Below are 24735 nucleotides of genomic sequence, written 5' to 3'. Positions count from 1 at the left end.
AATGCTTTCTGAGTCCCTGTTGCTGGCCAGGCACTTCCCTATTCTGGAACTCGTAGCAGCCTCACAAAACTATCAATGTGAAGTCACCAAGGCAGTCTTGCAGACCCCCTAAAGAGGCTATGATCGTGGAAATTGGTTACTTAAAATGGAGTTTGTGTCAGAATACAGGAAATTCTTCTTGTGCAGTTAAAAGATCATGTATTTCTTTGAAAAAACAGTTTTAAGCATCTATAGATAAGAACACAAATATATACAGAAAAGGAAAAAAAAACAAGACATTTTTAGCTTATAACAATTGTTCTAAGAATATGCATGTATGATAAAGTCGGTGGAGCCACAGGAGAAACCAGGTTTGGAAGGAAGAAGTTTATTATATTCACACATCCCAGAAGTGGAGCTCACCTCACACCACATGGGCCCCTGGGGGCACACCAGCTTTGGTCAGGAGGCAGTAGAAGGAGGCAGAGGCCAGAGCCTTTACTGGAGTTTCTGCATGCAAAGCAAGGGAGCAGTTTGGGATGCGTCAGCTTCCTCTGGATGCATCCCTCTGGGTGTTCGCTCATGGGTTGAATTGCTCGTTTATAAAACCAACTCCCTGTTACCTCCAGATCCCCTCTGTGCAAGCTAATGTAGGGGCACATCGACATTCTTCATGGAGGTGCATCAGTGTAGTGAATCTTTTCAATGCATGCTCTGTGTGTTTCCCTGTGTTCCAATTTTATTTTGATATTTACTTGACCACCTTTGATTGGGCTTCTCATGGCAGGTTTTCAGGCCATAGCACAATACTTCATTTTGGTGGCTGAAGAGTGTACCTTAGTTTGGGAACTTTTGACTAAAAATTCACATAAAGCGAAACCTGGCTTCTAGGTAGCCTGGAACTGCGCTCCCTGAGCCAAGCCAACATTCCATCACAGGATATACAACATTTGGGTATTTCTCATTCAAAAGGGAAAACTGGAGAGAAACTTTAAAATATTTCCCTGCTGGATATAGTAATTTGTTTTTCTTTCGAGGTAGGGTCTTGTTCTGTCACCCAGGCTGGAGTGGCCATGGTGCCATCACCGCTCACTGCAGCATTAACCTCCCAGGCTCAAGCAATCCTCCTGCCTCAGCCTCCCCAGTAGCTGGGGCCACAGGTGCAGGCCACCATGCCCGGCTAGTTTTTTTTATTTTTCTAGTGATGGAGTCTTGTTATGTTGCTCTGACTTGTCTCAAATTCCAGGCCTCAAATGATTCTCCCACCTCAGCTTTCCAAAGTGCTGAGATTACAAACATGACCCACTGTGCTTGGCTGTAACCATTTTTAAATATAAATGCCTGATAAGGCAAAGTTGAGGTATCATTTAAATAATAATAGAATATAAAATATAATTATGATAAGAATAGAATCTAAATGAGCTATTATTTAATGATCAATGAGGAATACATTTAATTAAATTTTTACCTTACAGATCATCTTGTTAAACTCTGTCTCTGACCTTCATGACTACATCGACAAAAGCCAACTGACCCGGGAATTAGGGGGGACTTTGGAATATCGCCACAGTCAGTGGGTGAATCACCGCACTGTGAGTACCAGCTTATGTGTGCTTTTCACTGTCTCTCCTTGTTTTCCAGAAGATAGGGTGGGGCAGTTAGAGATCAGCTGCTGGGAGGTCAACCTGACACTGCCTGACCTTGGGATGGCTGGAATTTCTCAGCCACAGTCTAGGGAAGAAGGAGCGTGGAAGGGACAAAGGCTATGGTTTCTCATGTTGACCACCTTACCCCTGCATCTCCTGGCGGGGGTTTGGGGACACTTACCTTTGAATGCACCTGGGAAGGTTCCAGAAACACCAGTACCCTGTTATACTTCAGAGAAATTAATTTACTTCATCTGGGATGGGTCTTAGACATTAACATGCCACAAAACTCCCCAGATGACTCTGGTGTACAGACATATTGACACCGATGAAGTCAGAAGAACCACATTTAAATATTGTCACCCCTCGGGGCTACCGTAGGTGAGAAGGTGAGAAGGGGACAAGGGTTGTAAAACTGTTGGGTGCTATGCTCACTCCCTGGGTGACAGGATCAGCTGTGCCCCAGACCTCGGCATCATGCAACATATCCATGTAACAAACCTGCACATGTACCCCCGAATCTAAAATCAAAGTTGAAATTAATTTTAAAAAATTGGCTGGGCACGGTGGCTCATGCCTGTAATCCCAGCACTTTGGGAGGCCGAGGTGGGCAGATCCCGAGGTCAGTAGGTTGAAACCATCCTGGTCAACATGGCAAAATCCCGTCTCTACTAAAAATGCAAAAAATTAGCCAGGTGTGGTGGTGGGTGCCTGTAGTCCCAGCTACTCAGGAGACTGAGACAGGATGATTGCTTGAAACCAGGAGGCGGCGGTTGCAGTGAGCCGAGATCGTGCCATTGCACCCCAGCCTGGGCAACAGAGTGAGACTCCATCTCAAAAAAAAAAAAAAAAAATTGTCACAATGACATATTGTCTGATGTCAGGTGAGTTACTAAGTATTTCTGAGCTTGTTTCTTCCTCTGTTAAAATGGGACTAACACAGCATTTCTTGACTGGAGATAATTTTGCCTGCCCCCTACATTTGTCAATATCTTTAGACATTTTTTGTAGTCATAACTTAGTCGAGGGGTAGTTATAACTGGTATCTAGTGGGTAGGGGTCAGGGGGTCTGCTGAACACCTTACAATGCTCAAGACAGCCTCCCACAGCAAAGACCCACCTGGCCCAAAATGTGAATAGCCAATGCTGAGAAACCCTGGACTGACAAAAGCCTCCCGAAAGTTTGATGTGGGGAATAAGTGATATATTGTCTGTGAAAGTACTCGAAATGTAGTATTTTACTTTTTCCTACCTACTGATATTGGTGATTGTTATACTGGGTTAGAAGTTTCAGTAATATTGAGGAAACGGTGAGATAAAAACTCATTGTCATGGCTTGAATGCTGATGTCCCCTCAAAATTCACGTGTTGGTACCCAATGTGATGGCATTTAGAGGGGGGCCTTTTGAGACATATTAAGTCATGAAGGCTGGCATCATAAATGGAGTTGGGCTGGGCACAGTGGCTCACGCCTGTAATCTCAGCACTTTGGGAGGCCGAGGCGGGTGGATCACGAGGTCAAGAGATCGAGACCATCCTGGTCAACATGGTGAAACCCTGTCTCTACTAAAAATACAAAAAATTAGCTGGGTATGGTGGTGCGTGCCTGTAATCCCAGCTACTCGGGAGGCTGAGGCAGGAGAATTGCCTGAACCCAGGCGGTGGAGGTTGTGGTGAGCCAAGATCACGCCATTGCACTCCAGCCTGGGTAACAAGAGCGAAACTCCGTCTCAAAAAATAAAATAAAATAAAATAAATGGAGTTGGTGCCCTTGCAACAGAAGTTGAAGGGAGCTGTCATACCCCTTCTCCCCCATGAGGGTGCAGAAGGCAACCTTTATGAGGAGCAGACCTCCACCAGATACCAGATCTGCTGGGGTCTTGATCTTGAACTTCCCAACTGCCAGAACTGTGAGAAATCAATTTCCGTTGCTTTTAAATTACCCAGGTTAAAGTTGTTACACGCGCTCTGAATGAAGAGACACCCCCCCACCCCAAACAGGCTTTGTGTGAGCAACATGGCTGTTTATTCACCTGGGTGCAGGTGGGCTGAGTCCAAAAAGAGAGTCAGCAGAGGGCGGTGGGATAGGAGTTGGTTTTATGGGTTTGGGATAGGCAGTGGAAAGTTACAGAAGTTACAGTTCAGGGCAGTTTTTGCAAGCTGAGAGGGGGTTGTAGGGTCTGGAGTCACAAGGTTGACCTATCAGTTGAGCAAGTTTGGTTACAAAGTCCAGTTGCCTTATCAGTTGAGGCTGGAATTGGGAATAATATAAGAATGTCTCAGAGTTAATTAGGCACTGCAGGGATTAGTCATTCTTCTCCCTTTTGTGGTTTTCCAGTTACTTCAGACTTTCTATTTTAAGGAACCCATCTGGAGGTGTACGTGCAGGTCACAGAGGTTACCATGCAGTCCATGGCACAGTCAGCCAGCCTAAAAGACCTTACAAAGGTGTTTTTGTTATAGGCCATCCTTGGCCTAGTTACTAGCCATGGCTTGTGGTTGTGCTTGTGCCAAACATTTTACAGTGAACTTTAAAAATACAACTAGTATTGAAAGCCCAGAGATACTCTTTACATGCCTGTTACGTGTTCTGTGTATATGTTTTATACACACACACTTACAGTCATATCTCATCTTATTATGCTTCACATTAGTAGGCTTTGCAGATACTGCAATTTTTAAAAATTGAAGTTTTGTGGTAACTTTGTGTTGAACAAGTCTATCAACACCATTTTCCCAACAGTATGTGCTCACTTCGTGCCTCTCTGACAAATTTTGGCAATTCTTGCAATATTTCTAAGTTTATAATTATTGTTTTATTTGTTTTTTCTTTATTTCTTTTTTGAGACAGAGTCTTGCTCTGTCACCCAGGCTGGAGTGCAGTGGTGCAATCTTGGCTCACTGCAACCTCAGCCTCCCGAGTAGCTGGGATTACAGGCACACACCACCATGCCCGACTAATTTTTGTATTTTCAGTAGAGATGGGGGTTTCACCATGTTGGCCAGGCTGGTCTTGAACTCCTGACCTCAAGTGATCCTCCTGCCTCAGCCTCCCAAAGTGCTGAGATTCCAGGCATGAGCCACTGTGCCCAGCCAGTTATTGTATTTGTAACAGTGGTCTGTGATCAGCAATCTTTGATGTTACTGTTGAATTGGGGTGCCAAAAACTGCACCCACCTGAGACAGTGAACTTAGTGGATATGTGTTGTGTGTGTTCTGACTGCTCCACCAACTGGCCATCACCTGTCTCTCCCCCTCACCTTGGGCCTCCCTATTCTCTAAGAAAGAACAGTATTGAAATTGGGCCAAGTAATTACCCTACAATGGCCTGTAAATGTCCTAGTGAAGGGAAGAACGGTTTGTCTCTCACTTTAAATCAAAAGATTGAAACGATTAAGCTTAATGAGGAAGGCATGTTAAAAGCTGAGACAGGCAGAAAGCCAGGCCTCTTAGCCTAGCCAGTTAGCCTAGTGGTGAATTCAAAGGAAAAGTTCTTGAAGGAAATTAAAAATGCTACTCCAGTGAATACATGAATGGTAAGAAAGCAAAATCGCCTTCTTGCTGATACAGAGAAGTTTTAGTAGCCTGGGCCTGGATGGAAGATCAAACCAGCCACAAAATTTCCTTAAGCCAAAGCTTAATCCAGAGCAAGGCCCTAACTCTCTTCAATTCTATTGAGGTTGAGAGAGTGAGGAAGCTGCAGAAGAAAAGTTTGAAGTGGGCAGGGCACAGTGGCTCACACCTGTAATCCCAGCACTTTAGGAGGCCAAGGCGGGGGATCACGAGGTCAGGAGTTTGAGACCAGTCTGATCAACATGGTGAAACTCTGTCTCTACTAAAAATAAAAAATTAGCCAGGTGTGATGGCGTGTGCCTGTAATCCCAGATACTCAGGAGGCTGAGGCAAGAGAATTGCTTGAACCCAGAGGCGGAGGTTGCGGTGAGCTGAGATTGCGCCATTGCACTCCAGCCTGGGTAACAAGAGTGAAACTCCGTCTCAAAAAAAAAAAAAAAAATTAAGGTATGTGCATTTTTTAGACATAATGCTATTGCACACTTAATAGACTATAGTGTAAATATAACTTCCATCTGCCGTGGGACACAGAGGAAGTTGTGTGACTGACTGTCTTGTAATTGGCTCTGTTGCCATGGCCTAGAGCGAAACCCATAATATCTTTGAAGTTTGCCTGTATATATAACTAGGAATAACGTAACAACACATATACGGTACATATTGTTTTATATGTGAGACGTGTAGATTCTTTTCTGTATGACAGTGCATTTTCTGGGTGTCAGCTCTTTGAACGAGAGACTCAAAGTTAGAACTCAAAGGAATCTTAAAGATCAGGTGGTTCAATCACTTTATTTTATAGATGAACAAACTGATGTTCAGTGTAAATCCAAAGTCATTTGGTTAACTAGTTAGCAGTGCTGAGACTAAGACTGGGGTCTTTCTATAAATCTCCCTATCAGGATCAGGTCCTCTATACCATTTCCAAGGTGAGGTGATTATTCACTAATTTTATCACCTGTCTTTCCATCGAGAGAGTATGTTGGTGAATGTTAATCTCTCCACATTGTTATAATTGTCTGGCCTTCCAGGCCATCGAAAACTTTGCCTTGACCTTGAAGACCACTGTCCAGATGCTGCAGACGTTCGGGGCCTCCCTGGGCACAACAGAGCTGCCTAGAAGCATGCTATCCACGGAAGACCTTCTCATGTCCCACACGAGGCAGCGGGACAAGCTGCAGGTGAGTGGCCAGTGGCCTCTCAGAGGCCAGCGTCTGTGCCAGCAGGTATGCCTGCGTCTTGGAGAGAGCTGGGAGCAGAATTAACAGTGCAGCCCTCGTTTTCCTTCTTCTTCAGTGACTTGGAAGCCACTGGCCATCTTAAACCTTCCAGACAGGCAGTTTGTAATGAAAGAAGTCTCTTGAGACTGGGTGGTGCATGAAGAAGCACAGGGAAGGGCTTTTCCAGCTTTGTCCTGGTGAGCTGAGGCACCTGAGCACCCTTCTAAGGGTTGCACTCCCGTGATCCTGCTCAGAACAGAGCAAGACAGAACGTGCTGAAATTGCAGGGGGCAGGGGCTGGCTTTTCAAGTATAAGCTTTCCAGCAGTGGTTGTAAAGTTTTGGGGCAGACTAATAAGCTGACTTATTGTTTAACTTTCTCAGGAGTGTGTCTTTTTATTTGGGGACGAATTTGAGAAGAAGGACTATGGAAGGTGCCCCGATCTGGGTTTAAGGAGAGGCACCTATTAGATGATTCAGAAAAGCACGTCAGAACCTGCTGAGAAAACGGAGCTTGGCAGGTTCCTTCAGTCATGCAATACAGGGAGATTTCCTGGGGCTTCTCGCTGGATGAGTGTCGGTACCTTTCTACCTTGAGAAGCACAAACAGACCGAATCCATTATTTCACAGAAGCCCAGTTTTCAATAGGGCAGCAAAACGAGGATTGCACAGTCAGTATGTGTCCCAGTGTGGGAAGAGTTGAACTGTTGTATCTGTGACCAAAAATCTGTGAAAATGCTTTGGTAGATGGTTGATTTGTTCATTTATTCAACATTTATTGAGCACCCCCCACTACTTGCCAGGCAAACCAAAAATGCAACCTCAAGGAACACATAGTCTCGTTAGGAGGGTCTCAGAGTCTAGTAATTGAGGCAAATTAATGTTTCCATGTGCCAGAGAACAGTGTTAAATTCAGTCCTTAAGGAGGTTGTTATTCAAAAAAGAGATGGCCAGGCATGGTGGCTCATGCCTGTAATCCTGGCACTTTGGGAGGCCAAGGCAGGTGGATCACCTTAGGTCAGGAGTTCAAGGCTAGCCTGACCAACATGGTGAAAACTCATCTCTACTAAAAATACAAAAATTTGCCGGGCATGATGGCAGGTGCCTGTAATCCTGGTTACTCAGGAGGCTGAGGTGAGAGAATCATTTGAACATGGGAGGCAGAAGTTGCAGTGAGCCAAGATTTCTCCACTGCACTCCGTCCTGGGTGACAGAGCAAGACTCCATCTCAAACAAACAAACAATCAAACAAAAGGAAAGAGAGAAATATATTCCAAAGATTACTGTGAGTATGAGTAATCAAAATATCTGGACTGACGACATCCTGAAAATTTTCCCTGAAAATGCCTCTGAGACGCTTGGCCTTTGCTTTTCCAAACCTACTGGCTGAGTTCACATCACATGATTCCTGGGAGGCGCGAGTTACAGACAGCAGGTCTAGGTGCCTCTGTGAAGTGTGCGAGGAAGGATTTGCGGTTGCACGGGCCAAAAGGTGGTCACTGACCTAAAGGAGTCTGCAGAGTGTCCCGTTGGTGCGAGCGGGTGTGATGGGAGGATGCCCAGCGCGGCAGGGACAGTGAAACTGAGCTCCTTGCCTAGGGCTCGTGAGCACAGTGCGTTCTTTGCCTCTGCCCAAGAGGGGCGTGGAGAGGTCGAAGCGCAGAAACACTGAAATGACAGTGCTCAGTCAGGAGGGTCTCTGGAGGAAAGGTTGCAAAGTTTGGATTTTAGATAAGGACACATAACTGAGGGGGTAAAAACCAGCCAGTCAGGTCTTGCTGTATGTGCTGGTGGGCAGGGCAGAGGAGTGGGGACAGGGAGGGCAGATGAGTGGGTGTTCTCTAGTTTCTCTACACAGGCAGAGTTTGCACAGGTAAGGAGGTGGGAGAGAACCAGTTTCCAAGATGGAGTAAGAGGATTTCCTTATACGTGCTAACCAGGTGCTCTCAGAAGTGAAACAGGCCGCTCTGAGCAAAGGAGGCTCAGCCTTCTCTCAGATCATGGGGTGGAGTAGCCTTGGAGCCCACATAGTTAAAAGTATTATTTGACATTTATACTCTAATTACATTAATTTGGTTAAACACCCCCATCCAACCTGTAAGACAAATGAAAGGAAATTAGAAGTTCCATTTAATTGGCCATTTAGTAAAAGAAACGCTTGCATTTATATTCCATGCTGCCCTAAAGTCATGGTGAAGACCTCAAATTATTTTAAGACAAAATTCCCAAAGCAATTTAATTTGTCCAAGTCTTTACCTCGATGAAGAATATTAAGTGAATTTGGATTTAAAAATATTATCGTCCTTATTTTACCAAGTAATATTAATTAACATCCTTTAAAAGATAATACAGGCTGGGCGTGGTGGCTCATGCCTGTAATCCCAGCACTTTGGGAAGCCAAGTCGGATAGATCACCTGAGGTTAGGAGTTTGTGACCAGCCTGGCCAACATGGTGAAAACCCATCTCTACTAAAAATACAGAAATTAGCTAGGTGTGATGGCTGGTGCCTGTAATCCCAGCTGCTCGGGAGGCTGAGGCAGGAGAATGGCTTGAACCTGGGAGGCAGAGGTTGCAGTGAGCCTAGATCATGCCACTGCACTCCAGCCTGGGCAACAAGAGTGAAACTCCATCTAAAAAAAAAAAAAACAGAGCATTTCTTAAGGCCTTTTTATGATTACTGATTATTGGACTAACGCAAATTTGATTTCTTTGTTCCTTATCTTGTAGCTTAGAAGCAAGAATACCAAAATCATTAAACAAGAGTTGCATTCTTCCTCTTTCTCATCCAAAAATGCCTTAAAGAGAGAAATGGTTTATATTAGCAAAAAAGAGATACTGTTTAAACTTGTATTAATAACTTGGTTTTGTGGTTATTTATACATATTTTATTTTCCTCTTATTGGTCTTTTACCTAGCTTTTAATCAGATTCTGTATGTCATTGAATATTTTTTTTTCCAGCTGGAAAGTGAAAAACTGTTATAAGATTCCTTGTTCAGTACAGAGAACTTTCATATCTATTTAAGGATCTATAAAAGTTGTAGGGCGTGATTTACCGTTTTCTCCCAGCCTGGGGAGGGTTTTTTCCTAACCAGCTAGCACAATTTAGGGGATTTGGCTTGATTTCTTGACCTCCTTTCTCCTGGGATCTTTGAGATCCCTTATCTTAGGAATATGCGTGTAGTCGCCTCTACAATCAAACAATAGGAGAGCCATTGAGTTGGAGAGGTTTTCAGCCTCACTTGCCATTTCTCTAGGGGGTTGTTACTATTTTGTTCAAAATAATCTTCCAATAGAACCTCTTTTCTTTTGGCCCTTCAGTATATTAAGCCAGTCTGTTCACACAGAAAAAAATCTCAAAACATCCACAGTGGAACAATCGTGTCAAACTTTTAAGCAAACTGATGGCTTTAAAGAAGGCTCTTCCCTGGAAACCTAAACTTTCTCCCAGCCGGAGCCACGGTTTGGGCCTTCATGTATCTTACAATCAGAGAGTGCTCCCAACTTCAGTAGGTCTTATCTTCTGTCCAGTCAAATTGTGGGCAGTTGGGCTTCATGCTAAGATTTGAAACCTCATTTTCTTTGTGATTTCACTCTCATCTGAGGAACAGAAAGGAAAAGCAAGTCTGGTAAACCCAAGCAGCTTTAGCCTTCCCTGGGAGAGCTCAGCTCCTGAAGAATGAGGCAAGCAGACAGGACTCAGCTGGCTGTCATTCCTGCTGTGTGCCTTTCCACGTGTTGAGAGTACCAGCAAGTGCTCAGAGCACATGTGCACAGGCACCGCGACCTCTTCTGCCAGTTGGATCCTGACCGAGGTGGTGGTACGGCTCCCGTTTTCTGAGGAAAGGCAACTTTGGAAGGCAGTGAGCTGCCTCTCAGTTTACAACAGTCCTCACCCTGCCACCAGCAGGACCCTGTCTGCACAGAGAAAGGAGACTCTCCGAAAGGGAGCGTCAACTGATACACGTGTTCTGGATGACAGTGCCCTGAGTTCCTCCTCCAGCCTGAGTGCAGATAGTAAAAAAATTAAATACCCAGAAAGATGATTTTCTTCCCATGGAAACTGAAGCTCCATTTTTAGGCTGAGCAACTTCCCCTTCCCCTTTTCAAGTACCGTGGTTGCTCCATCTTTCCCTCTGAGTTCCGGGAAGACTTTTGTAACCCTGCTCAAGTTGACCATGTTGGTTGAATACCAAAGCAGTAACCAGGCCACGATTCCTGCTCGTAGCCTTTTTAAACAGTGTGAGGGGGATTTGCGGTGTGTGACATCACTGGTGAAGATTCACCTTTCCTGCCTCACACACTTTCCTCAGGCTCTGCCACACTTTGGGTATATCCTTCTTCCCAGCTTCCCCCTTCAGCGTCTCCTTCTGCCGTACCAATATGGCGCTTCTCCTTTAGCCTCTCTACCTTTCTTCCCGACTCTTCATCACAAACGGATGTGTGTGTGTGTGTGTGTGTGTGTATACGTTCATATATATGGATATGGATATATACATGGATAATGCCAGAATCCTGCTGGAAACTCAGCAGCAGTTTAGCAAATGAGTGGGAAAAGCCAAGACCCCCTTTATTGGGTGGGCTGAGAGAATGGCTAAGACACTGACTCAGGAGGACATTTTTTCCATCACATCTAATTTGTCTGTATTCATTTGCAACCTGACTTCTTTTAGGCTGTTATTAATTTATCCAACCTACAAATATTTAATGAGCATTGATGAGATAAGAAATGAGGGCTGACACATGAGAATGGAAAAGAAGAGATACGCCTGATTCCCAGGCAAGAGCGCCAGCCACGTGGCTAATGTGGGCCACTGTTTGGAGTGGACAGGGCCAGAGGAGGTATCCAAAGAACTCTGAAGGGCTAGCTCAGAGAAGCCAGGTCCATCATCAGCCAGAACCAGGGCCAGGTTTGAGGATGGGTAGGCAGTGTAACCCTTCCAGGGGAAATTCTGGAGTAGAATGGGACACAGGAACAAAGTTATGAGCTTGAGAGGGCACAGGACTTACGTGTGATCAGAGTGGGGAAGTGTGAAACTCTTCCCACAGGGAATGAGCTCTAGGCTGTGTGGAGACAACACAGGTGGCTGGGCCTAGAGGAAGTGATTCAGTGTTCATGTGGGCAGAGGTGATCTTCTGGTTTGTTTTAGAGCTGTGTGCCTATTCTAATGCTCAAGGGCATACCAAACCAGCCTCCTGTGACTTGGGAACCGAACCCTTAATTCCCAAGCGCAGAATTCTAGGTCAGGCACTGCCACTTTTGTTGTGCACCCTGGGCTTTGTGGGTAAGGCTCAGGGCAATGAGAGGTGACCTGCACTGTCCAAGGAAAGGGCTACAGCTGTTGGCTCTGGAAGGAAGTAGCCTTCCCCAGCTGCAAAGCACCGAGGCTCTGTGTTCAAAGAGCAGCATGGAGTTGGCTTGGAAGTACGAGTCTTTCCACATTGAACTGAAATTGCTGCCCATATCTGCCAGACTTCAGTAATTAAACAAAGCCACAGTTGGTTGGCAGGTGGAAGGGGAAGCAGGTGTTTATTGATGAGACCAACTGAAGTATTTTTATGGTCAACTAGCAGTTATTACGTTATTATTGCTTGGTAGTTTCTAGCATTCAGTATTCGATATCTGTCATTTGCTTGTTTCTGGTCACTCTCTTAGATTAAAACCAGATTGTATTAACTACTTTTGCTTTTAATTTACAACAATAGCTTGAGCTATACAAAAAGCAGATGTGGCTTTTGAAGAGGAAAAAAATACTCTTTTTGGTGTATAGGCTTTTGGATATTTGGAATTTTGTATCATTTGGATGCATTACCTCTCAAGATAAGTTAATTGATTAATTTTAAAACTGCATCTTGAGTTCATCAGCATTTAATTTCCTAAATGAAAAATATACTGATCTATTCTCTTCATCCCAATTCTATCAAGAACTTGTTTTTCCTAATTCTTTCTAAGAGAGACTACTTTTATTCTCTAGGATGAGCTGAAATTACTTGGGAAGCAGGGGGCCACATTGCTGTCATGCGTGCGAGAACCAGCAACCAAATATCCCAACAGCAAACTCAACCTCAATCAACTTGAGAATGTAGCTGCCATGGAAAGGTGAGTGCGTGAGGTGGGATCTGCCTGTTCAGGAGGGAATATATAGACCTAAATATTCTGGAGCAACCAAGAACAGATTGGAACAGCCAATACTGGGTCTTGGTCAGGCCAAGGAAGAGGAAAAATATTTTAGACAGCAAAGGAGAAGAGATATGTCCCTCTGGCATCCACGTACAGAGATCTTTTAATGAGAGCTCCATTCCCCGCTCTTCAATGCATGTGACATGCTCCCATCCTAGGATTTTGAGGGAGATAGTAGTATGCATTGGGCTTCATTTCCAAATTGCAGTTTGACTTGGTGCTGTGCTTTATATTCGTGTAGCCTCAGGTAGAAAGAACGAAGGCAGGAAGGTAAGGCCACCGGAGCACATTCTAAAACACAGCAGCTGCATCTGAAGGGAAGTTGCTGCCTGTGCTGTGGGTGTCCCGACTGGGAAATGAAAGGTGAAAACCCCGCTGAGCCCGAAGAAAGGCATAAGTGACACATATGTTCATAGTAAGGAGACGATCACAACTGGTGACGCTGACTGAAGACGCAGGTTCCTCTCCGTAGGCCTCTACGGATGCCGGTGGAAATGAATGCTAACATAACGTCACTTTCTCCTTCTTTCTTGAAAGGCTGTTAGTTCAACTGCATGAAACAGAAAAAGCCTTTAGTCAGTTTTGGTCCGAGCATCATCTGAAGCTTAACCAGTGCCTACAGCTGCAGCGTTTTGAGCACGAATTTTGTAAGGTATTCTTTTCTTGTTTAATATAACTTCCTTCTCCGGTTCGGTGACCTCTGGTTTTCTGTCTGCCCTCCCTCTTTGGTATGGGAGTTCCCTCTTTTCCCTAATCCAGCTTTCTCCCCATCTCCTTGCTTCTTTACAGACTGCCCTCCAGCCCCCTTCTCACTTTTTCAGCGGAGCAGCAGTGTTCTAGAATCCCATTTTCCTGTTGATGTACATGGCATTTCAGTGTTGGTTTATCTTGCTTTTTTTTTTTTTTGAAACAAGATCTTGCTCTGTTACTCAGGCTGGAGTGCAGTGATGCAGTCATGGCCTTCTGCAGCGTTGATCTTCTGAGCTGAAGCGATCCTCCCACCTCAGCCTTCTGAGTAGCTGGAGCTACACGCATGCCCTACCACCACACCAGATCATTCTTTTTACATTTTTGCAGAGATGAGGTCTCCCTATGCTCCCCAGGCTGTTCTCAAACTTCTAAGCACAAACAGTCCTCCTGCCTCGCCTCTCAAAGTGCTGGGATTACAGGCATGAGCCATCAGACCCAGCTATTTTCCTTTTTGATCGATAATCTGTTAAATATAGTTCTGATAAACCAGCTATAGGTGTCTGCACCTCAACTTAATTTGAAAGTTAGTGAACTGCAAAAAAACTTTTTAAACATATATACAAGTCGTGAATCCTTTCTGGAGCTTTGCATGGTCTCAAAGCATAACAAGCCATGCCTCCAGGTGAGTATGTGTCGGTTTACTTCCGGACTGTTCTAATGTGTCTCGTAGGTTAAGATTGCCCTGGATAATTTGCTGGAAGAGCAAGCAGAGTTCACAGGCATTGGAGACAGTGTGATGCACGTGGAGCAACTTCTTAAGGAACACAAAAAACTGGAGGAGAAAAGCCAGGTTTGCTTTCTGACATTTTTGTGTACTGGGAAAGGGGCTGCTGTGGACGATGATGGATCATGGCCAGTCATCGCTACCAGACGCTCGCTAAAGGACACAGGAGTACGCAATCCTGCCCTTCAGTCACCCCATTCTCCCCCGAGGATCCCATGGAGAGGCGCACATTAACAACTGCCATGAATAATATGGGCAGCACAGAGTTCTGTCAAAGCCACCAGAGCATATGGTTGTGGTTGGATGCTCAGGTAGGCTGAGGACTCTGGACCAGCCCTGCCCTCTCACATGGTCAGCAGCCAAGTGGGAGAACGTCCCAACAGGCTCATCACTCACCAGAACATTTAACTCAGAGTCTCACCAATCAGCTTGAGCTCGTTCCTGGAGCCTGGACTAGGGGACTGGTGGTTGTGGGGTTGGTAGTAAGTTTGAGAAACTTTCAAAGGTGAAACCAGAAAAAATACAACTAGTTTTATACCTGGAGCAAGATGGTGAGATGGGGAAAATTGGTCCACATGAGTTCCATTGCTACACAGAATTGGCCAAGCTTTCTCCTTTCTCATGTCCCAAGTGTTGTAAATATGGAACTTGTAAAAGAATATGTACTTTACAATTCCCACACTGGGATTAAACAGTGCCCCAGATCTGCACATACGTCAGCATTTAGAAATGATTCCATTTAAGTGTTTACAAATTTGGTGTATTACAAATGAAGAAAACTGGCCGGGTGTGGTGGTTCACTCCTGTAATCCCAGCACTTTGGGAGGCCGAGACAGGAGGATCGTGAGGTCAGGAGATCGAGACCATCCTGGCCAACACGGTGAAACCCCATCCCTACTAAATACAAAAAAATTAGCTAGGTGTGGTGGCGCGCACTTGTAGTCCCAGCTACTCAAGAGGCTGAGGCAGGAGAATCGCTTGAACCGGGCGACGGAGGTTGCAGTGAGCCAAGATCATGCCACTGCACTCCAGCTGGGTGACAGCAAGACTCCGTCTCAAAAAACAAAAATTTAAAAAAAAAAAAAAGAAAACTGAGTCATTTCTTTCCAGAGAAGTGCCTTTCTGCTTGTTTAAAATTAGATTCTCTATATTTGTGTCTTGGGGACCAAGTCCCCTGTGATTAGCACTTCCTTCCTAAGCTGATCTCAAGGCATGTTTCTCAGATGGCAATTTCGCAGTACTAGAGATTTGCTTCTCAAAGTGTGGGCCTCTGGCCAGCAGCACAGATGTCACCTGAGTGAGCGCTAATTAGAAATATAAAATCTCAGACCCCACCCTGGAATTGGAATCTGCATTTTAAGATGATCCCCAGGTGATTGACTTGTGTATTACAGTTGGAGACACACGCCCCTAAAGGCTACAACACAGAGTATCCCAAGGCCACACTGACTAAGAGCTGTGGGTTGTGGATTCTGAGCTGGGGGTGCTTATGCACACGCATGAACACATGAACCCACCTGCGTATCCAGATCCCCACTCAAGAATCCCATCCCTCCCTAGTGAGCACTCTCTTACCAGTGATCATTTGACAGATAAACTAGTGCTCAAGACATATGAGTCATCAGGAACATTTATCAAACAATGGAAAAGTTGAGCTTCATAAACATGATGACTATATGTCTTAGATTCTCCAGGACAGCCCCAATCTTAACAATTTTAGTTTTTTCTAAAGAATTTTTTACTGAATATAGATACTATATATTTTTGTTTATTCATTTATTAAGAAAAAGTGCCTCAATAAAAATGCCTTCATATATCTATGAAAGCATATATATACGAAGGATATATATATATGTGTGTGTGTATATATATATTATCCTAGGTTGTGTGCATAATATATATGTGTGTGTGTGTGTGTGTGTGTGTCTGTCTGTGTACATATATATATATTAGGTTGTGTGGATGCAGTGGTGAACCAGACAGTCCAGACTCTGCCCTCATGGAGCTTACATTCTACTGGAGAGAGACAATTCATTAAAAAGCAATCAAATTAGTAATAACATCAGATAGTAGCAAGTGATATAAAAAAGAAAACAAGCTATAATAGAAAGTGACTGCGGACGCTGCTTTAGCTGAAGTGATCCGGAAAGGCCTGAGAAGGCGACCTTTGATCTGAGATCTGTGTAATTATGCAAAGACCTGGGGAATAGCATCAAGGCGGGTGCAGAGGTCTTAAAGCAGGAATGAGCTTGGTGAGTTCAAGGAACTTTGCTAGAGCAGCTGGGCCAGGTGGAAATGAGGGGACGAGCAGAGGCCAGGTGGTCCTGATGCACCCTGAGATCTTTTGTGGGAATTTGAATTTTATTCTCAGTGGAACAGAAAGCCCTTGGAAGGCGCTCTGAGCTGTGTTTTGAATAGTGGTGATGGATCTGTGTGACTGCATCACATTCTGTCTTCCGCTCACCTCCTTGAATTTGTGGTACTTGGTATATACTTCAAAAATGGACGACCAGAGCTAGGGATGAAAGCTATGGTTATGGGACACAGGAATGCTCTGTGAGGCCATGACCCACCTGTCATGGGCAACATTCTCGAAGCAGCCGGGCCAGCCCCCGTGGATGACCTTGACTTGCCAGCCTGGTAGAGCCTGTAGGATTTGCAGACCAGTCACATCCTGTGATTTGCAGACCTGGTTTCTAAACTTGCTTCCTGAAGGATACAGCACACCTGTTTTTCTGCCTTTAGGTGAATCAAACAAAGCTGTCTCGTCATAACCGAGATTGTGTTTAATATCTCTTCTCTCAGACTTCTCAGACGGGTGGCTTGGCTAGTCTTACCATTTGTCCTTTAAAGTGTTAAAGGAACAAGGCTATGTCTGGCCATAGTCTGAAATATCTGCTTGGGATTTGTCCTTTACTCAGCACTAAGAAGCCAGCTCCCTCCCAGCACGGCCGCGCGCTGGCTCTGGGGATGGTGTCAGTTTCCGTATTCCACAGAATGACATCATCCTCACAAGTAACTTCAGAGTCAACTCACTAAGCGGGCTCCAGTCGCATGCTGATTCAGGCTGTTTTTTGTCTTATTCTAGTTTGAGAGTTTAGCAGTCTTTTGAATGTTCCTTCCTGATTTTGAAAAACAGGGGTGTCAACCACTTACTGAAGGTCTTCCATAAAAGCAGAATTTGCTGCATTGTTTTGACTGTGGGGCCATGCTGAGACCTTTGCTGATGGATCAGCAGGGAACAGACCAGGGCGGGGTGGAGGAACCACCTGGTTTCAGCCTTGACCTCTCCCCACGAGGGTGCTGTGTCTAAGAAAGCATGGAACCTAGGCCACTAACATCCGAGGATGCCATCTAGTTGGAGGGTCATGGCTTTGTGTACGTGTGTGAAATTTTCAAACACACACAGAAGCAGATAGGTGGGCACAGTGAACTCCACGTATCCATCATTCAGTTTCAACACTTTCTTGTTTCATCTGGGCCACCTCCCCACACACACGCCACCCCTATGGATTATCTGTGGGTTTGTTCCAGAGTTCCTGATAGAGTAGCATCACTCGCTTTCTTGGCGTTTTCTCTCCTAGCAGGCACTCTCGTCTCTCATCTGTTACACCAGCAGAGTCCTTGGGGGGAAGTAAACTGCTACTTTGATAAAGATTTCTGAATTGCAGCTTCTAAGCTGCAACTTGACTATCCAGCCTTCTGGAATTTTCAGCATCTAAAAGATCCCAGATGGGCTTGCGATCAGAGTACCAGATTTTAGCCATTTTTCCCTCACTCTTTGTTTTTTACTTTGGGGAGTTTGTTGCTATTTATCTTGAGTGGGAGTTATAGAAACGAAAAAAATAAGCTTCCATTTGGAGGTTTCACTGTACATTTCTTTGCAGGCACCGGAAGGATTTCACAGCACATGCGGAGAGGCCAGTGGGCTGGAAGGTGACAAGAACACAGGTTTTGGAGCCAGATAGAGATGGATTCGAATCTTGGCTCTAACAACTACCAGCTGTATGACCCTAGTCGTGTTTCTTAGTCTTTCTGAATATGGTCACCTCATCTGTAAAGCAGAGATAATAATTCCTACCTCACAGAGACCCTGTGGAGATTAAATGAGTTAGATGCGTGGTAGGAACTTAACGTGGTTGGCCTGCAGTGTGGTCAGTGGTCAGTGGTCAGTAGTCAGTTGCCAGAAACTACTGTTGTTGTTCTTTCATTGCTGTGATAGTGACCTTCCAGCCATGAGGCTGAATCCAGTCTGCTCCTCAGTTGTCTTTATGGACGTTTTTCCCTCGACCTATTTGGACCTGTTACTCACACCTTCCTCTAACACCTTGAATGTCCTCTGGACAGCTCTGAAGGGTGAGATACTGCAAGCCAGGGGAAGGCCAGGCTCTGATCACCACAGGGCAATTTGGAAGTTTCCTGTGGTGAATTTCCCTGGACCCAGAAAACTCTGCACTGTTCTTAATAAATTAGGCAGCTGGACTTAAAAAAAAAAAGTCAACAGAGACTTTCTTGCCAAGTTTCACGTTTCTATATTTGACTAAAGTCAGACAAGTTCAAGCAACCAAATGAGGTCTCTAAGCTGCGGCAGAACAAGGACAGCCATTTTTCTCTGTGTGCGTTGGTCTGAGCCAGATCCTGGAGCCAGACTCCTGGGTTTGAAGCCTGGCTCTTCTCTTTCGTAGCTGGGTCACCTTGGACCATGGTGCCTCCACTTCCCCTTGGTAAAGCAGTACCTGTATCAAAGGATTTGTTGTGAAGAGCTAAGGAAATAAGCAGTCGTAAAGCATTCAGAACAGTGCCTAGCGTGTAGTAAGCTCTCAGGCAATGTTGGCTGTTGTTATCAGTATTACAGAGGTAGAGGGATACATGCTGTGCTATGCACCGTGTCCTAGGTTCAGTCTGCAGTAGCTGAGCAGTGCTAGGAAAAGTCTGTCATTCATTCTACATTTATTCATCTCCTACCATGCTAGGTACTGTTTAAGTTCTGAGGGCACAGCAGTGAATCAAAGAATAAAAAAATCACTGGCCGGGCGTGATGGCTTACACCTGTAATCCCAGTGCTTGGGAGGCCGAGGCTGGTGGATTACCTGAGATCGGGAGTTCAAGACCAGCCTGACCAACATGGAGAAACCCCGTCTCTACTAAAAATACAAAAAATTAGCCAGGCGTGGTGGCACATGCCTATAATCCCAGCTACGGGAGGCTGAGGCAGGAGAATCATTTGAACCCAGGAGGCGGAGGTTGCAGTGAGCTGAGATCACGCCATTGCACTCCAGCCTGGACAACAAGAGCGAAACTTCATCCCAAAAATAAATATAAATAAAAATTACTGCCCAGGGAATGAGTATTCCAGTCTTCTTCTAGGGGAGGTAACCAGTGCACCAGGGCCTCTGCTGTTCAGAACAAGTGGTCTGTGTATTTTTGCCTCAGTCCTCTGACTAGCCACTGCTTGATTTGTGTCACTTCTTTCTATGCCATGACTCCTCTCTGTTGTGTGCAGCATTTATTTGTAAGTACCTAAGATGCACCATGCCCTGTTTTCAGTTGAATATGAGCTGGTTCTGGACCGTGAGGGTCTGTGACATCATGCAGGCAGCAGATAAATGGTCACAACGTAATGAAGCAGGTGCTCTGATCAAGAGAAACACAGAGAAAGTTTTCTGGAGAAGGTGAAGTCTGAAATGTGATGCAGATCGAGTTGGCCCCAGAGGAGGGTGGGTGTGGTAGGGGATGGGTGAGGGGGAGTAGGGAAGGATGGGCTTTCTAGGCAGGCAGCAGGTGGAGAAGTCGTGGAGGCCTGAAGCTGCCTGAGTATTTGGGAAACAACACATGGGTCATGAGTTTGGTTGCAGCAGAGAATGGAGTTGAGGAAGTGGAGGAGGACTTGCTAAGAGGCACACCCAGCTATGAGCTAGATAATGAGAGGCCCTGTTGGCATTGCTCAAAAGTTTAAGCTTGCTCCTGAAGACCCTGGGGGCCCAGGAAATGGCATGAAGCTTGGGAGTGAGGTAACTTGATAAGATGTGTTGGAATTGCTCCTTTGTCAGCTACCTGGAGCCTGATTTGAAGGAGAACCTGAAGAAAAGCAGCGAGGCCAACTGTCCCCATGAGAAGGCATGAGGCCGGAGCCAACAGTGGCAAGGAGGTGGCAGATGGGGTCAGAATTTGAAAGGCATTGAGAGGCGATGGGCCCTGGAGGGCTTCGCGAATGTGTGGGAGGGTAGGAGAGGGGTTTGGAAATAGCAGAAACCATAAACAGTGCAGGTGAAGAGGGGCAGGTTGAACGCATCTGGAGTTGCCGTGACTCCTTACATTACTGTAAACAGCTAAAGCAGAGCGGATGCGATGCGCTGGATGCCTACTGTGGCTGGCAGGAGGGCCCGCGGGCTCTCTGCTCCCGGAGACCTTTTGGAATGTGGCCGTCGTCTGTGTTGACGCCAAAGTCAAGATCGCATCAAGTAGTTCCAGCCAAGCAGATCCCTGCCTCATCTAGCCCGTTGGCTCATTCATTCATTTTGTTGATAAATATTTGTTGGATGCCTACTAAATGCTCCTGTGGAACTTATATGTTGGTGGGAGTGAGTGGAGGAGGGAGGAATTCTACACTGAAGTAAATAAAGAAAATAGTGTTTAGATAGAGATAAGTGTGTTAAAGATTTAAAGTGAGGGAGAGGGTGTAGGTGAGTGGGTGCTGGGCTGTAGGTAATGACTTAAGATACAGTAGCCGGGGAAGCCCTGTGAGGAGGTGACCCAGGAGCTCCGCTCTGCAGGCACCAGGGAAGAGCAGTCTGGAGAAGGGCCCTGAGTCAGGCGCAAGCCGTATTCTCAGCTGGATTCCTGCAGCAGCCGGATCTCCAGGTCTCTTGTGTTTCCTCTTATTCTGGATACTGTACATGAAGCACTCCTTTCAAAAACATGAGCGAGATCCTCCCTCTAAACCCAGGGCCTTTCCTCTCACAATGAGAATAAAGCCACAGTGCTCACGAGGGCAGCGAGGCCCTCCCCACGGAACCCCCTCTTTCCTCTGGTTGCTGCTGCTCACTTCCTGCTTGCTCCCTCGGTGCAGCCACACTGGCCTCCTTCCTGCTACCAGGACTTGTCAGACGCTCCCTCACCTCCCAGCCAAGTACCCTGCGGATTGTCCCTGGCTTCAGGTCTCAGCTTGTGTCCAGAGCGCTCCCAGGACCATGTGCAAATTTGAAGAGTCGCTGGGAGGACTCTGCATGCAGCTGTATTAGAGTTATGAGCTATTATGATGAAAAAGTACTGAGCAAAATCAGCAGAGGGGAAAGGCATGCCAGGTGACGTCTGGAGGAAACCAGGCACAAGCTGCTTACAATCCTCTCCTGTGGGAGTCACACAGGACATACTTCCTGCCCCCCATCTGCGGGTTGTGACAACACGTGTGAAATGTTGTCTGCCAGGGAAACTCATGACAGACTCAATGCCCAGAGCTTTTACTGGTGGCTGGTCATGTGGGCAACTTCTGTCTGGCAAGTACCAAGTTTCCAGACTCCCAGAAGGAAAACAGGTCATCACCATAAACCATACTGTTGGCACAAACAGTTCAAGCATCGTGAACTATTCATATCAGGAAATGGGAGGGAACCTTCCCAAAATCTAAGGTCCTAGATGCCAAGAAAGGGCCAATCTTGCAATCAACTCTTTCTAAGGCTGGTAGTCTCAGGCTTTCTTTTCTTTTTGTTTTTCCTTTTTTTTTTTTTTTTTGGAGATAGCATCTTGCTCTGTCACCCAGGCTGGAGTGGCACAATCTCAGCTCGCTGCAACCTCCACCTGCCTCAGCTTCCAGAGTAGCTGGGACTACAGGCACATGCTGCCACACCTGGCTAATTTTTTGTGTTTTAGTAGAGATGGGGTTTCACCATGTTGCCCAGACTGGTCTCGAACTCCAGAGCTCAGGCAATCCACCCGCCTCAGCCTCCCAAAGTGCCGGGATTACAGGCCAGCCACTGCGCCTGGCCTACTCTCAGGCTTTCTGTGAGAAGTCTTTTCTGCACAGCTTGAGTAGCTCCTTCTCAGGGAGACCTTCTCTCACAATCCAACTTAAAACACTAGCTCCAGCACTCCCTGCCCTCCCACTGTCTAATCTTTCTCCATATACTCTCGCTGTCTAAGATACTGTATAATCTGCACATGCAATTGTTTTTTGCCTCCGTCTTCCATTAAAGTGTAAGCTTCATTTCATGAGGTCGGGATCTTTGCCTACTTTCTTTACTAGTGAACCCCCAGCATCTATGACAGTGTTTGGCACATAGTAGGTTCTCAGTAATATGAGACAGTTGAATGAAGGAATGCTTAAAAAACAGGAAACTTGGCACATGGTTAGAGTGAAGTGTCATGCAGAAAGAGGTAGGAAATGTGATGAGCAGACAGGATCAGCGCAGACGGGATCAGCGCGGACGGGATCAGCGCGGACGGGGTCAGCGCGGACGGGGTCAGCGCGGACGGGGTCAGCGCGGACGGGGTCAGCGCGGATGGGATCAGCGCAGATGGGTTCAGCGTGGACGGGGTCAGCGCAGACGGGGTCAGCGCAGATGGGATCAGTGTAGACAGGGTCCTTGCAGGCCTTGGGAAGGGGTTTAAACAAGTGTATTTCTTTTCCTTCCTTCCTTCCTTCCTTCCTTCCTTCCTCCCTCTCTCCCTACCTCCCTCCCTCCCTCCTTTCATTCTTTTGTTCTTTCATTCTTTCTTTTGACAGAGTCTTGCTCTATTACCCAGGCTGGAGTGCAGTGGCGTGATCTCGGATCACTGCAATCACCACCTTCCATGTTCAAGTGATTCTCCTGCCTCAGCCTCCCGAGTAGCTGGGGTTACAGGCACCCACCACCACACCCAGCTAATTTTTGTATTTTTAGTAGAGACAGGGTTTCACCATGTTGGTCAGGCTGGTCTCAAACTCCTGACCTTGTGATCCACCCACCTTGGCCTCCCAGAGTGCTGGGATTACAGGCATGAACCACCGCGCCTGGCCTAGATAAGCATATTTCTTAAGTGTCATGACCACCTTCGAGTTGTCCAAACCCAATTTTCACCAGTGTCTCCACCTCAGCTCACCCCCAACTCTCCTCAAAGACAAGTGTGAGTCCCTCTTCTTGTTCCTGTAGTTAATAGGGCTATTCAGAATCTCTTATGATGGGCACTCCATGCTTCTCTGCCCTAGAGTTTATTGCAATTGTAATAATTTAATAATTTGTATGATTTAGTTAATATTTGAATTCTCCATTAATCTGACAGTGTTTGACTTGTTAACACTGCATCCTCAGTGTCTAGCCCAGAACTCAGCAGGTATTTGAATGAATGACTGCTGTTGTTGAGAGTGTGGACAACTCTGGGCCAGGCTCAGCTTCCTGGGCCTGGAACCATTCAGAGCTTTCTGAGGTTTTCCAGCCTTCATCCTGAGTCAGCATCTCCTCCGCCTCCCTCCAGGCTTGGAGCGTAGGGTACCAGGGAGCTGTCAGCCTCACGATGCCCTGACTTCTGATGCCTGGCTGTGGATGTTCACTTTGCAGGAGCCCCTGGAAAAGGCCCAGCTGCTGGCACTGGTTGGGGACCAGCTCATCCAAAGCCACCATGATGCAGCAGATGCCATCAGGCCCCGGTGCGTGGAGCTCAGGCACCTCTGTGACGGTTTCATCAATGAAAACAAGAAAAAACGGGATGTTTTCGGAAAGTCCTTGGAGTTGCACAGACAGCTGGACAAGGTGAGCAGAGCACAGCCAAGAACTGCCGACACGTTCAAGTTCAAGGGGCATGAAAACCTGTGCAGATCCTAGATTGTAGAGGTATTGAAGGTAAAAAGTGCTTTGGCCATCCCACCACATCCCATTAGCATGAACTAAAGCCCGTGTCTGTGTGGAGCCAGGCTTAATGCGTTTTGGCCTGGCTCTTTGGGAACGCTTGTTGATTTCCTTTCAGGTGTACAGAGAACCAAGCTTCCCTCATAGAAAGGCAAGGGTTTTGACTCTCTTTGGAGAAGCTTAAGTCATAATGACCATTTTATACCCCTACCATTTATTGAGCACCTACTCTCTTCCTGTCAGGAACCTAATTATGTCACCTATTTATAATCCTCAAGACACCCTCTGAGGAAGGTGTTAATGGCCTCATTGTGCAGAGGCAGAAGTTGATGCTCTGCTGGGTCTGGAAGTTTAGCGCACGAGAATCACCTAGCAAGCTGTTATGTGGCAGATTCCCTCATGCACCGCCCTGGAGACTCAGCGTCAGTAGGTCTGGAATATTGTCCAGGAACTAGTATTTTAGTAAAGTGCCCAGGTGATTCTGGTGCAGGTGGTGCAGGGATGACACCAGGAAACCTTGGGATAAGTGACTGCCCAAGACCACACATGGTGCAAACAGGGGAGGGCAGAATTGAAGTCAGGCCTGCCAGATGCCACACCCAGGCTTCACAGGATAGACGGCAAGGCCGAATGCAAGGGGCCTTGCAGGGGCAGGGGTGTGCAGACACTGGTGCCCTTTGGAGGTGACCTCTAGGGTTGTTCCCAGTCAGCAGGAGCACTGTTTCTGGAGCCTTCCCCGTCAGCTGTTCCCAGCCAGCATGTGGCTGATGGCAGTGAGTCAGCATGCTCCATCCCCACAGCTGCTCCTCTCACATGGCAGGGGGCACCCACCTGGGCTCCTTACC

General features: G+C 46.3%; 1 protein-coding gene across 7 annotated transcripts in view; it reads left to right on the top strand.

Annotated features, from left to right (window-relative positions):
- The window catches only part of MCF2L2 (MCF.2 cell line derived transforming sequence-like 2), a 279331-nt gene that overhangs the window by 100310 nt on the left and 154286 nt on the right, over positions 1-24735 (top strand). For all 7 annotated transcript variants that reach the window (XM_064366851.1, XM_064366850.1, XM_064366853.1 and 4 more), the window contains 6 exons: positions 1455-1571; positions 6227-6376; positions 12390-12514; positions 13133-13247; positions 14016-14135; positions 23603-23794. In XM_064366851.1, coding sequence (XP_064222921.1) covers positions 1455-1571; positions 6227-6376; positions 12390-12514; positions 13133-13247; positions 14016-14135; positions 23603-23794 — 819 coding nt within the window. The remainder of the gene's footprint in view (positions 1-1454; positions 1572-6226; positions 6377-12389; positions 12515-13132; positions 13248-14015; positions 14136-23602; positions 23795-24735) is intronic.

Source organism: Aotus nancymaae, unplaced genomic scaffold (assembly GCF_030222135.1).
Source record: "Aotus nancymaae isolate 86718 unplaced genomic scaffold, 86718_ANA_hifiasm-v0.15.2.pri h1tg000067l, whole genome shotgun sequence".
NCBI classification, from domain to species: Eukaryota; Metazoa; Chordata; class Mammalia; order Primates; family Aotidae; genus Aotus; species Aotus nancymaae.
The sequence above is the reverse complement of the archived record's forward strand: the minus strand, read 5'-3'. Positions and strand labels throughout refer to the sequence as shown.